Source organism: Tupaia chinensis, unplaced genomic scaffold, assembly GCF_000334495.1.
Source record: "Tupaia chinensis unplaced genomic scaffold, TupChi_1.0 Scaffold149383_1, whole genome shotgun sequence".
In the NCBI taxonomy this organism is placed as follows: domain Eukaryota; kingdom Metazoa; phylum Chordata; class Mammalia; order Scandentia; family Tupaiidae; genus Tupaia; species Tupaia belangeri.
In genome coordinates this window covers 3,474,512-3,488,260 of record NW_006209227.1, presented here as the reverse complement: position 1 = coordinate 3,488,260, position 13,749 = coordinate 3,474,512, and the positions used below count along the sequence as shown (strand labels likewise).

Genomic DNA, 13,749 nt, shown 5'->3' with positions numbered 1-13,749 from the left:
AGGCAGGGAGTGACACCAGAGAGAAGCATGTTGAAGCTCCCAAAGAAGTGAAAAAAGTCCCGGTGATGGAGCTGTCATCTACATCATCAGTGAGGTAGCCAGAATTACCCTGGAAGGTTGCTTCGTTAATATCTGACCAAATGTATCCAGTCAGAAATTAATCATTCTGCTTGGAGCTTAGTCTTTTGGGAAATCTGCAGCATTTTCAAAGCCCCGTATGAATGCATAATTAAAATGCCATACTAATATTTATCATTGGTGCATGTCTTCTGATTGACACAATTATAATAACGATGTATCAGTAGCATATTAGATATGAACCTGCAATAGATATGAATCCCAGGAAAGATAAAATAATCCTAGAAGGTAGACTGTGTCTGATTTACAGCCTGTGTCAGACGAGTTGCCTGTAACATTTTTCTCAAGGCAGAAATCAAAATCTCTCATGAAGAGCATGGAGACACAGCAGGTGGCCTCTGTTCTGTGGACCTGGTCCAGACCCGACAAGCCAACTTGTACAAAGTGAAAGAGGAACGTCACTGGATGGGCCTAGAGCTGTCTTTGAATAAGTTCAGAGCTGTCTGTTCCCTCCTCTATGGGCATCCTCGCATGAACTACTGAACTCCTTCCATTCATCCCAGGACATGACCTTGAGAGTGGCAGTCAATACGCCACATCCAACGTTGGGAGTGGTCTGATTGCGTGTTGGCACTGACTCAAACTATTCAGGTATGATGTTTTGAGGATCAAAAACATAACTGTGTTAGAGAGTGAGCACTCCTTTTCCCTGTCTATATATTTCCATGCAGAGGGGGATCAGAATTAGCCTCCTGGACACTCTTCACCCCTTCATTTACTGCTGCTCAGGGTTTGGGAGTGTCGACCGTGGTTCGGGTCCTGGACCCGGTGGCTTAAGCTTACGCCGGGCGCGTGTGCGTGCATGCCCAAAATCCCGAGAGGAGAATGGAGGAGAAGGGATTGTGGCGTGGCCATCCCCTCTGGGGGGTGATTTCTCGCTTTCTTTCTGTCTCTCTCTCTGTCTGTCCAGCGAGCGCACGCGCCCTATAGCAAAAACCTCTCAAAAAAAAAAAAAGAAAAAAAAAAAAAAAAAAGGGATATTTTACACAAAAATTTTATAAAAATTAGGCACATATGTATATATTCCCAGCATGATTTTCTAGCCACTACGTTCGGGATTCGAACTGCTCAGTCAGCCATGAAGTCCAGCATCTTAACTACCACACTGTCTGCTGGCCCTGGGAGTACTCTTAATTTGTAACAGGCATAGTTGAATGAACAAAGTCTAAAATGAACCAAAATCTTTACCCTCCTCTGGAATAAGAGGAGGTCTCTGTCTGTCCAGCGAGCGCACTCGCCCTATAGCAAAAACCTCTCAAAAAAAAAAAAAGAAAAAAAAAAAAAAGAATGTGCTATCTTACACAAAACTTTCATATAAGCAATTGTTAGATGGCATTGCTCAGCATCAACACTGCCCCTGGCTTTAGGAAGAAGGTTTGTCTGCATTTTTAAGCTCCAAATTTTAAGTAATAAGGTTTAATCCAGAAAGGATTTGTTTTTGAGCATTTCAGACCACACTGCCCCATCAGGACTATCGTCCTACCGCCCTCTCATGGAAGTTCAATAAGCCCACTGGGGTCCAGTTTCATGTAAGTTACTAAAACATACCTGGCAGCCCAGAAGGCTGGGCTGACTTTTCTTGTTATTTACCAAGATTTGGTTTGTCCAGGCTTGTCTTAAATAATCCCAAGGTTAGGACCAGCAGGTGGTGTGGTGGTTAAGGCGCTAGACTCCCACATGGCTGACCATGGTTCAAATCCTGGACCTGGCAACTTGCTTTCTCATTTTCCTTCTTTCTCTCTGTTTTTCTATGATCAAAAAACAATAAGTAAATAAATAAATAAATACTTGAAGAATAAAATAATGCCAAAGTCTACTGTGACCCAGAAATTATGTTTACTATTTCAGGATTTGCTGTGTTTAATATTTTGAAGCTTTTCCATAACTAAATACTATTGAGATGCCAATCTAGTTCATGAATACCTTATTTGTTATTATTTAATAATATTATTTAATAATACCTTCTTATTATTTTTAATTGCCAGAGGGCATGTGTGCTTGCAAGACAGAGAGAGAGACAGAGAGAGAGAAAGAACACCCTCCCCCAGTGGGGAGTGATCACATCACATTCCCTTTCCTCCATTACTCCATCCTGTCAGGACCTGGGGCACTCATGCCCATGGCCTAAAGTGTTTTTCAAGCTCACAGGGCTGGAATTTGAACCGAGGTTGGTCATATGAGATCCAGCTCCCTACACATAGGACTTGACCTCTGCACTACAGGGCCAGCCCCCTTTTTATTATTTACACTAGTTCCAATCTTGGACTTCTATGCTAAAACAGGCTCTATGATTGTTGTCTGCAGCCTGTTATTTCCTTTGTGTAAAAACTGCCATATGGCAGCACACATGCAAATATCAAAGGCTATTTTTGGATGAGCTAATGGGAATGCACCTACTGATATTAATGTGAACTTTCTAATGAACTGAGCTCTCTGCAAAATGAAAGCTGTAACAAGTCAACAGCAGCCAGGAGATAGGACCGGCAAGGAAGCATAACACTAACATGTGACAGTATTTTGATAAGCATAGCAATCGGAACCATGACACGTATTTCAGTAAGTCCACATTTCTAGATGATCTAATAAGAGAAATGAGGGATTCTGAACTGAACCACATCTGACTCACACAGAAAGGCAATTATTCAGTAGTGATGTTTGCTCTAATAGAGGCAGACTCAATCCAGAGTCTGAATTTCTAGATTATCATGACCACAGTTTCTTTTTTCCTCACCATACAAAACAAAACACGATTGCACACTCACTGGCATCATGGGGCAAAAAAATTACAAGTTTTGCAAATGGACCTGAATTTAAACCCTATACACTACTTCCTATGATGTGTGGACTCAAGGTGAGCCATTTAGCTTATTTGACCTTTGATTTCCAGCAAGACATCTGGTTTGGGCCAGAGTAGAGTCTCAAAGTCATGGAGACAGTGTCATAACCTGTAGCTATCATGCAGTATGGAGAGCGGCCAGTTGGAACAAACATGGTGACCCTTCGACACATGTAAAAACGCAGTTCTGTGAGCTGTCATTTATATGGTGATGAAAGCAATTTGCATGCAAATATGCTAGCTGCCCCAAACTGCACAGCAATATCTGTCTAAGGAAACCACATGTGTTTATCAGAATTCACCCCAAAAGATCAGAGAAATTACTTGTTGTCAGTCATTTTCACATCTTCAACCAATTAACATCCAAAAACAAATGGCTTTACATTCCATTTCTTCTTCCCCAACTTTCTGCCCTTTAATAAAATAAACCTGAGACTGGTTCAGGGTCACGGCTATCTCTATCAGAGAATTTGGGCCCACCCAATCCTCACTTTTCTATACTTTGTATGTCTTTGTGTGTTTATTTTTATGTTTATTTCCAATCCACAGCCTCCCAACTCAGAAAAATGAATTCTGTCACGCAAGTCCCAGCAATGTGGTAGGGCACTGAAGGTGTTCCACCTTCCCATGAACCTGGCTTTCTGTTCTCAGGCCTCTGACATCCATTCTTATGACTCACCCACTTGATCCAGCTCTCCGTTTCTTCTTCAGGCAGTCGGGACACTGTGCGTGGTAAAAAGCGCACCAATTTTTCCTTGATGATGGAAGAGGTCAGGGCTTCCTCCACCTCCACCAGGCTGGCAATCACATCAGCGATCTGCCCCGAGCCTTCCACCACCACACAAGGGATTTTGCTCTTGATGGAGGTATTGATGGCCTGGACGAATCAGACAGGTGGAAGAGACTAGTGATCACTCATCAGAACCCAGCTTGGGCAGACGCTCTCCATGAAGGTGGTAGACAAAGAACACTGACACATTCCTGTACTTTTCCTCTTGGGGCTTTCATTTTAAATCAGAATCAAACCAAGTGTTTGCAATTGCTTTATGAATGACAAATGTCCCTACTTATATGGGATGATATCCAGTGTGACTAACAAATTCCATAATAAGGGCCTTTTTAGCTTACACTTCCCATAAATAAGTGCCTTAAAATATCCCTATATACAAAGTCAAGTCAACCATTCTAAATTTAACATAGTAGATTGATTAACAACCATTAAGATCATGTTCAGGACCAGTAAGTGGTGTGCTGGTTAAGGCACTGGGTCCCACAACGCCCACTGTGCTGTTTGAGTCCCAGACCCAGTGGCTTCATAATCATGCCAGGCTCATGTGTATGCATGCCCAAAATCCCAAAAGGAGAATAAAGGAGAAGGGATTGTGGCATGGCTATCCCCCCAGGGGGATGATTTCCCTCTCTCTCTCTCCCTTTCTCTCCTCTCTCTTATGAGCACATATGCCCTCTAGCAAACAAACAAAACTAAAAGAAAGATCAAGTTCAGCATTATTATTGGTAGTTTATCTGACAGAGGTTAGCAGTGCTCACAATTCTAAGGTATTTCACATACATTAAAAGCAGCAGCCCACCTTCTGTTATGTTTACTTACATACATCCCTCATGCTCCTATTACTAAAAGAGAATAAATGTCTACATCATGGATGATTAAATGTGTTATTTCTCTGTAACAAATGCAGAGGAGGTCAGCATGGGAGAGGTCAGGTTTCAAGAGCTATGATCACCCGACAGCAAGGTAAGTGACCTGCACATGGGCACAGAAGAGACCATGGGCTCTTTCCTTCAGGACTGAATGCTTTCCTTGGAGAAGATCCAGCCCGCAAAGCAAAGCATGTAGTTCTGTGATTAGGAATGACAGAAGGTTAGGTTCACAGGGCTGGGATGCCCCTCTGTGTACCTCCTGCCTGTGTCAAAGGTGAGTATTGGGGTGTATGTTGGGCAGACAGCTCAAAGAGGAGAGAACTCAAGGGACTCTTGCTCTGTATTTTCTCTTCCTTTCCTTCTTCTCCTCTGTTCTCCCCTTCTATGGGTTGCAAATTAGTTGAGCAGACATTTATGGAAAATGCTGTAGAAACACAATGCCTTCGACTGTGGCAGCTCTCTGCTATTTTCCTTATTTTTTTCCCAGGACCATGAAGTCTTTACTCCAAGTCTAAAAATGTAAGAAAAAGATAACACACACAACCATCTTTCGACAACTTTCTCTCCTCGTCTCTTCCTCTTTTAGATGATGCCTTCTAAGCATTTGTATATTCACATAGAAAAAAATCTCTATTTTAATTTTCCCCTAAAAAGACAAGACTTTCATTAAACAATAAGCTCAATAGTAGATCTCATAGTAAGTACTCAATAAATGAGAATGAACAAATGAAAAGACCATCGTTACATAAATTAACAAAGAACGGTCAGATTATGATTCCAGGTAACCTTGCCAGTAATTACTTGTCACTCTCAGAATGGTAGAGAGAAGAACACAGGATCACAGATAGCTGTAATCTAACTCCTGTCTCACAGTTAAAACATGGTGGGGGAGGGAATACTCAAATCGACATGGAAATTGATTTTTTAAAAGGAGTTAAAAATTACATTCTTATAATGTCCTTTTCCTAGGAAACTAAGCTCTTGAAAACAATGTCTTTGAACACTGACTGGCATGCAGTCACACTGGTGGTTTCTTTTAGAGTCAAGCAGAAGCCCAACCACAAACCAGATAAACAAGGTATCAGAATCTGCACACACAGGCAAATTCTCTCTCAGGTGCTCAACACTGCAGGTACAGACTCATTCAAGCAGCCTTCCATGACTTCAGAATCACTTAGAATTGGGGATTCCTCCATGAGATCTTTGTATCCCCAGGAGGCACATGGACGGGCCCTAGGTGGACTGGGAACACCTGACTCAGGCAATCTGTGGATATATGATCATAGCTCATCTCCACGCAGAGAGCCCCTGGTTCTCCAGTACACGTTCCAGTTATGATCCTTCAGTCTCATGAGTTCATGTCAACTCCTCTCTTTGACAGGTTGATTATCAAAGCTACCAATCCATATTCCTGCTAGTCACCTCAATTCAATTCTCCTCCCAAATGTTCTCAGCTGAGGATGACCCAAGTCTGCTAGGGAAATCGTATGTGAAGGAAAACACTAAATCCTTGCTAGAGTGAAAAACTAGATTAAAAGCCCAAAAGCTCTGAAAATTCACATTCCTTGGGTAAACTTATTAATCGTTTTTATAGAAAACTAAACCAGGACTCACTTTCAAGGTCTCTTTTCCACCTCCTTGGGCAAAACACACAATAGGGATCTTGCCACCATAGTTGGAATCTGTAAAACACAAAAACTGAAGCTCATATCAGAATCATAAGAAATAGATAGCTACCTGCAGGAAGAGGTGGACCAGGAACTCCCTTGCTATGAGTCCAGGATGTGGAATGATCCCATGTCTCAGGGACTTGACCTTGATCATCTACTTCTTGGTCACAATAGATGAGTCTTTGAGCCTCAAACTATAGGGTCACTGGAAAAGTCATGATGCTTTTTTTTTTTTGAGAGGTTTTCGCTATAGGGCACATGCGTTCGTCAAACAGGCAGAGAGACAGACAGAAAGTGAGAAATCGCCCCGCCAAGGGGGATGGCCACACCGCAATCCCTTCTCCTCCATTCTCCTCTTGGGATCTTGGGCAAGCACACACACACGCCTGGTGTGAGTTTAAGCCACTGGGTCCGGGACTCGAACCGCGGTCGACTACATGGAGTCCAGTGACATAGCCATTACGCTAACTGCTAGTCCCCATCATGATGCGTTTTTACATAGAAAAACACGTCATGACTTTTCCAAAGACCCAAGAATAATAGCACAACGTGGGTTATGTCACAATTTTTCACTGTTATTTAAAATGCTAACATTCATGCATGGTTTACTTTTTTTTTGGAGAGGTTTTTGCTATAGGGCGCGTGCACTCGCCAGAAAGAGAGAGTCAGAGAGACAGAAAGTGAGAAATCAGCCCCCAGGGAGGATGGCCATGCTGCAATCCCTTTTCCTCCATTCTCCTCTCCAGATCTTGGGCACGCACGCACATGTGCCCGGCATGAGTTTAAGCCACCAGGTCTGGGGCTTGAACCACAATTGACTACACGGGAGTTCAGTGACATAGCCATTACACAAACTGCTGGTCCCCATGCATGGTTAACTTTTGAAAATATAAATTATACCAGGTTTAAATTTATCCTTATAATAACAATTCTTTTTTTTTTTTTTTTGAGAGAGATTTTTGCTAAAGGGGGCATGTGCTCACCAGAGAGACAGAGAGAGAGACAGAAAGCCAGAAATCACCCCCCATGGGGATGGTCATGCCACTATCCCTTCTCCTCCATTCTCCTTTCAGGATCTTGAGTATGCATGTGTACATGTGAGGTTATTTATTTATTTATTTACTTATTTAAGTCTGACCAGAGAGGAACAGAGTGAGAGAGACAGAGAAAGAGAGAGGGAAAGTGAGAAAGCAAGCGTCCAGGTCTGGGACTCAAACCACAGTCGGCCATGTCGGAGTCCAGTGCCCTTAACCACCATGCCACCTGCCAGCCCCCACACATGAGTTTTTTAAGTTGCCAGGTCCAGGACTCGAACTGTGGTCAACTACATGAGAGTCCAGTGACGTAACCATTACACCATTTGCTGGTCCCAATAACAATTCTTTCACTCACTTGTATAATCCTAAACTTTCTTGGGTAAACAAGAAATTTACATAACTATGTATTCTTTCAGAGTTATTGCATATATAAATGCCTCCCTTCATGTATATTCCATTGTGAAAGAAAAATGGCTCAAAACAGCCCCAGCAAGTCCCTGTTATGAAGCTTATCACTAAATCACAAGCTAATCTGGTTTCACAGCAGGACATATCTCAACATTTTGTTTCTGGGAAGAGAGAGAAAGTGTATGTTGCTTAGCATGAAAAATAAAGGCTTTCATTCAATTGCCACATTCTTCCTCCAAAACCAATGTTTTAATTGGTTCTATTATACAAAAGTAACCAACATGCAAAAATTTAAACTATCCAGTTGTTGAACTGGTTGGTTTGATTTTTATCATTTCTACCCTTGCTAGCTGTGTTGTTTGATGAACTCCTCTTTGCCATCATGTTCTTAAGTAGAGAAAGCAGGCTGTCCACACTGACAAACAGGAGCAGAAGAGGGCAGCATCTGTGACAGCGTCAGCACATTGACGGGTACGTACCACAGTGACCCTGCAGGAGCACTTCACGTATGGCCCCATAGCTGGTGGTTAAGGGAGCTGGATCCCACATGGTTAACCATGGTGTGAATCCTAGCCCTGGATGCTTGAAAAAGTGCACGCATGCTCCAAATCCTGACAGGATAGAGAAATGGAGAAGGGATTGCAACGTGAACATGCCCCACAGGTGGACTTCTCTGTCCCTCTCTCTCTCTGGCAAAAGAAAGAAAGAAAAAGAAGGGCCAGATGATGGCATAGTGATTACGTTGCTGGACTCTCACATGGCCAGTTCGAGTCTCAGACCTGGTGGTTTGAAATTCATGCAGGGCATGTGTGCCCAAGAGCCCTGGAGAGAATGGAGGAGAAGGGATTGCACCATGGCTCTCTCCTCCTGAGGAGTTATTTCTCATATTCTTTCCCTCTGACTATCTCTGTCTCTCCCTCCCTCTCTGGCGAGTCTAAGGCCAAAAAAAGGGGAAGGGAAGGAGAAATAACAACTCTCCTTTGACAAGAGAAACTCCTAATCAGTGGGCTCGTCATGCTTCGCCCTATAAATGGTAGCTGTGTTGTCATGCAGCCCTGTGACTAATGCGTGCTGTCCCCTCCTGGATGCTGACCTTGGATGGTGCGCTCAGAGATGTACTTCTCCAGCTGGTTCCGGAGCTTCGCCTCAACCGTAGGATGGCCATGACAACCGTTGTCCACCAGCAGCAAATGGGTGTGGTTGTTGTCCAGAATATACAGAGGGTCTCTCTTGAAGTCATCCATGATGTACTGGGCGGAAAAATACCCCTGAAAAGTACAAGGGAACTTGTCTTTGAGATTTTATTTGTTGGTCATGATGCATGGTGACTTTACATGTTCATATTAAGGCTGATCCCTTGGGTTATGCTATATCAATGCCTACTGAATTCTTAAAGTCGGAAGGGCCATAGAGGTCTTATAGTGCAGGTTTTATTTTAAGTATAAGGACATGAAGGTTCACTAGTCCACTGGCACATAAGGGGTCAATGACAATATATGGATTATATTCCCAGACCAATTCTTGGTCCATTGCTCTGGGCTCATAACAATTCACTGAAATGGACAGCATTCGGAAGTGTGTGCATGTGTGTGTGTGTGTGTGTGTGTGTGTGTGTGTGTGTGTTTGTGTATTGTGTAGAGGTAGACATTGATATACACACATATGTATTTGTCTGGAATCTATCATATGCCAGGAACTTGTGCCAGGATCTACAGATAAGAAAATAAAGAAAATAATCTTTGTACTTGAGAAATATACATTAATAAGAAGAATACAAAAGGAGGGGCCAGCAGGTAAAGTGGTGGTTAAGGGCACTGGACTCTCACATGGCCAACTGTGGTCCAAGTCCCAGACTTGGTGACTTGCTTTCTCACTCTCTCTCTCTCATTCTCTCGCTCTGTCCTTCTCTGGTCAAATAAAAAAAAAAAGTAAATAAATTAATAAAGTTAAATAAAATAATTCTTTAAAAAAAAAGAAGAGTACAAAAGGAAGTGATAAAATAGATACATTGTCCTAACAGATCAGAGAATAAAAAAGAACACAGAGAATGGAATCCTTACCAAGAGCATTCCCTACTCTCAAACTTCACTCAGAAGTGTTTAGTTTCTAAAATATTAGATTTATATTATAAGTATTTCAAGAATAGAATTAAAGTTGAAATCTCAGTGGGAAGGGGAAGGTTATTGATTCTACTAATGACATACGGAGGGATTTCAAAATGTTAGGGGAAAATAAAATTAAAGTATAAGTTTATCTTGATGCAAAAATATTTGAAATCCATGCACGATTTTTTTTAATAATGTGCATTTCCATGAACTTCTTGAAGAACCCCTTATATACACAATCTGAATAACATTTCCATGAACTTCTTGAAGAACCCCTTATATACACAATCTGAATAAAAACAGAATAAAAAATAAAATTCTGATTTTACCAGTCCTGGATAAGACAGACAAGATAATATTTGTTAGCCAGGCACGTCCAGGTGTCTAAAGAAGGAGCCCTACAAATTTTCATGGAACAAATCATTTCCATTTCATTTGCACAATCCTGATTCCAAAATCTTTCTTTTTTAATAATTATTTATTTATTTATTTATTTTATTCTTTTTTTTTTTTTTGTTACAAGGCCCATGTGATCACCAGAGAAACAGAGAAACAGAGAGAGGGAAAGCAAGAAAGTAAGCTATCAAGTCCAGGACTCAAACTGAGTAGTCAGCCAGGTAGAAGTCCAACACAGTAACTGCCATGCCATCTGCCGGCCCTATGATTTCAAAATCTTTTTCTTTTAAGAGAAATTTTTGCTATAGGGTACATGCACTCACTGGAGAGACAGAAAGAGAGAAAAGGTGAGAAATCTTCCCCCTCGGGGGGATGGCCACACCACAATCCCTTCTCCATTCTCCTCAGGGATTATGGGCACACATGCACTGGTGTCCTGCATGTCTTTCAAGCTGCTGGGTCCAGTACTCAGACTGCAGTCAACTATGTGGGAGTCCACTATGCCACCCCATGGCCCCACACATATGCATTTATTCCTATAATCTTAACAAGGAAAGAATTGGACCACCTCAGCAGCAGCTGTGATAGCGTTGGTGGTCACCATTCAGAGCCTCTGGGACACCACTGTGGAAGCTGGTGACGCAGACGGCTTGCATAGACATGGGCAGAGGCAGGGGTGCGCCTCCCCCCCCAGCCATAGCGCCCACTGCCCCGAAAGGTGTACTGAGACACTTGAGGCATCCTCCCCGGCAGTCAGCCCAGGAGCTCAGGACAGGTCCACTTTCTACATCCCCCACATGGACTCCCCTCCTCCTGGGCTTGGACCCTCCACCTCACCCCTGACACATGACTCGTGATTTCAAACCTGGAGCCCTCACCTTCGCCAAGGAGAGGTGCTCATTGGCCATCTTGAGTAGATGAGGTTCCTGGTAGAACTGTAAAGCCCTCAACCCAACAAACAAGCTACCCATTTTCTTTTTTTATCTTATTTATTTTTTAAGAGATATTTTTGCTATAGGGCACGTGCACTTGCCAGAAAATCAGAGACAAAGAGACAGAAAGTTAGAAATCATCCCTCTGGGGAGGGAATGACCATGCCACAATCCCCTCTCTTCCATTCTCTCAGGATCTTGGGCACACAACCACACATGCCCAGCGGGAGTTTAAACCACCAGGTCCAGGACTCGAACTGTGGTCGACTATGTGGGAGTCCAGTGATGTAACCATTGTGCCATCTGCTGGTCCCTTCATTTTCTATTTTAGAACTCATCAGGCTGTTTTTTTTTAAGATCAAAAGATATATTCCCTTACTCAGAAAATAAGGGAAAAGAAGGCAAACCAAACAAATGAAAGGTTTTAATGAAGGTTTAGACATAGATGACAAAAAGTGAGATTTCCAAGTCAACAGGCATCAACTAAACAAAGTCTTCATCTGATGTTGAAGTTGAAAAAGATTTCAGAGACACTGACACTGAAGGAAAAGCCAGCAACGAAGACAGTGGACAAAGCCACTCCCAAAGCTGCCAGGAGGAAGAGGATGGCAGGAAAGCAGCAAAAATGGTGACAACGGCAACAGCACCTGAAAGTGGGTCCCAACAGAGGCCGGCCTCCCACTGAAATCATGATTCCAAGGCTAAGAGGCAGACCCCACATGGTAATGTGGCCCTGGCCTTCAGAGAGGGGCATGGTTACTGAAGAAGACAAAACGAATATACAGTGTATTCATGCTGGGAAAATTTCTTTTGCAAGCTATAATGATAAACAGTGATTGAATGTATAAAATTTAATTTTTTAATTTTAAAAATAATTTTTGAAAAGAAAAAGGAAAAAGGAATAAGAGGGCAAACAACCTAAAAAGTAGCTTAAAAAGGATAGTGAGGGGGACCAGCAGATGAAATAATGGTTATGTTGCTGGATTCTCACGTAGTTGACTGCGGTTTGAGTCCTAGACCTGGCACCTTAAAACTCATGCCAAGCACATGTGCATGCATTCCCAAAATTCCAAGAGGAGAACAGAGAAGAGATTGTGGTGTGGCCATGCCCCCTGGGAAGTAATTTCTCTCCCTCTGTGATGATGCATCCAGGGGATGAATTTCTCTCTCTCTCTCTCTCTCTCTCTCTCTCTCTCTCTCTCTCTGGCGAGCACACACGCTCTATAGCAAAAATCTCTCCTAAGGGGGAAAAAAAAAAAGGATGAAGAGGGCCAGAGGGAAGAAGATAAACCAAGAAAAGAAGGGAAGGAAGAAGTTGAATCTAAAAGGAAAATGTAGCTAAAACAGGGCTTACGTCAACCTCTGGTCTGAGAAAGGAGCAGAGGACAAAGAGGGTGACGAGAAGAGAAGAGGAGGGATGCCCCTCAGACAGCTCTCAGAAGGACAAGCTGAAAGGCCAGCATCACAGAGAAGCCTCAGACTGAAAACACAAGAGAAACAAATGGAAACTGAGCGCAGAATAAAGATGAAGAAGACAAGTTAAGAAACTAGAGAAGGGGGCCAGCAGATAGCATAATAGTTACGTGGCTGGACTCCCACGTAGTCGACCATGGTTTGAGTGTCAGACCCAGCAGCTTAAAACTCATGCTGGGTATGTGTGCATGCGTGCCCAAAATCTCAAGAGGGAAATGGAGAAGGGATTGCAACGTGGCCACCCCCTCTGGGGGTAATTTCTCGCTTCCTGTCTTTCAGTCTTCCTGTCTCTCTGGTGAGTGCATGCATCCTATAGCAAAAAATCTCCCTCAAAAACAAACAAACAAACAAGCAAAAAACAACCAAAAAAAGGAACGTAGAGAGGAAATGAGAAACATCACTGGAGTCAGACTTCGAAGGATACACGCTGAAATGAAAAAGTCACTCAGAATCGATCATCTCGACGCAAACAGACTCATGGAGGCCTCGGATGAACTGGCTTCACTTCAGGTCACAAAGCAACAAGCTCAGAAACACAGGGATGATTACAACGCTGAAAATAATACAGCACTTCAAAGTTAGTCATGTTCTTGTGGAAAAGTCTACAAAGTTGTGTAACAAGCTAAAGAACATGTTTTTGGCTGGTGAAGGAGATCCTGTGGTCACAGGAGTGCTGAATAAACCCCTTGCTGAATAAAGACAACACGAGGAAGTGAGCAAAACCAAAGTCAGGGAAGAAAGGGCCAAACGAAAAACTAGAATAGGAACAAACAGGTTCCAAGACTCCAAATGGAGGGCTTGGTGCTCAAGTTAGTGATCCGCCACAAGATAACGCAGATCATGATGAGGGAAGCAAAGGCAACCAAGAGGCCAGCACTAAGAAAACGCAGCCTCCAGCAGGTGGCATCGTGGCTACGTTGCTGGATTCACGTGGCTGACCTGGTGGCATGAAAATGACAGCAGGTGCATATGTGTGCATACCCCAAACCCCAGAAGGAGAGTGGAGGAGAAGGGACTGCAATGTGGCCAACCTTCCTGGGGAATGATTTTCACTTTCCCTTTCACTAGCTCTGTGAACGGGAAAGAGAGCGTCAG

General features: G+C 43.0%; 1 protein-coding gene and 1 pseudogene across 1 annotated transcript in view; one reads left to right on the top strand and one right to left on the bottom strand.

The window, feature by feature from the left end:
• Window positions 1-13,749, bottom strand: part of TRPM8 (transient receptor potential cation channel subfamily M member 8) — a 148,066-nt gene that overhangs the window by 77,879 nt on the left and 56,438 nt on the right. Inside the window, exons 10-12 of the mRNA XM_006171163.2 lie at window positions 8,842-9,016; window positions 6,248-6,315; window positions 3,654-3,851 (exon numbers count right to left, since the gene is read on the bottom strand). Coding sequence (XP_006171225.2) covers window positions 3,654-3,851; window positions 6,248-6,315; window positions 8,842-9,016 — 441 coding nt within the window. The remainder of the gene's footprint in view (window positions 1-3,653; window positions 3,852-6,247; window positions 6,316-8,841; window positions 9,017-13,749) is intronic.
• The window catches only part of LOC106734158 (PC4 and SFRS1-interacting protein-like), a 3,313-nt pseudogene continuing 659 nt past the window's right edge, over window positions 11,096-13,749 (top strand).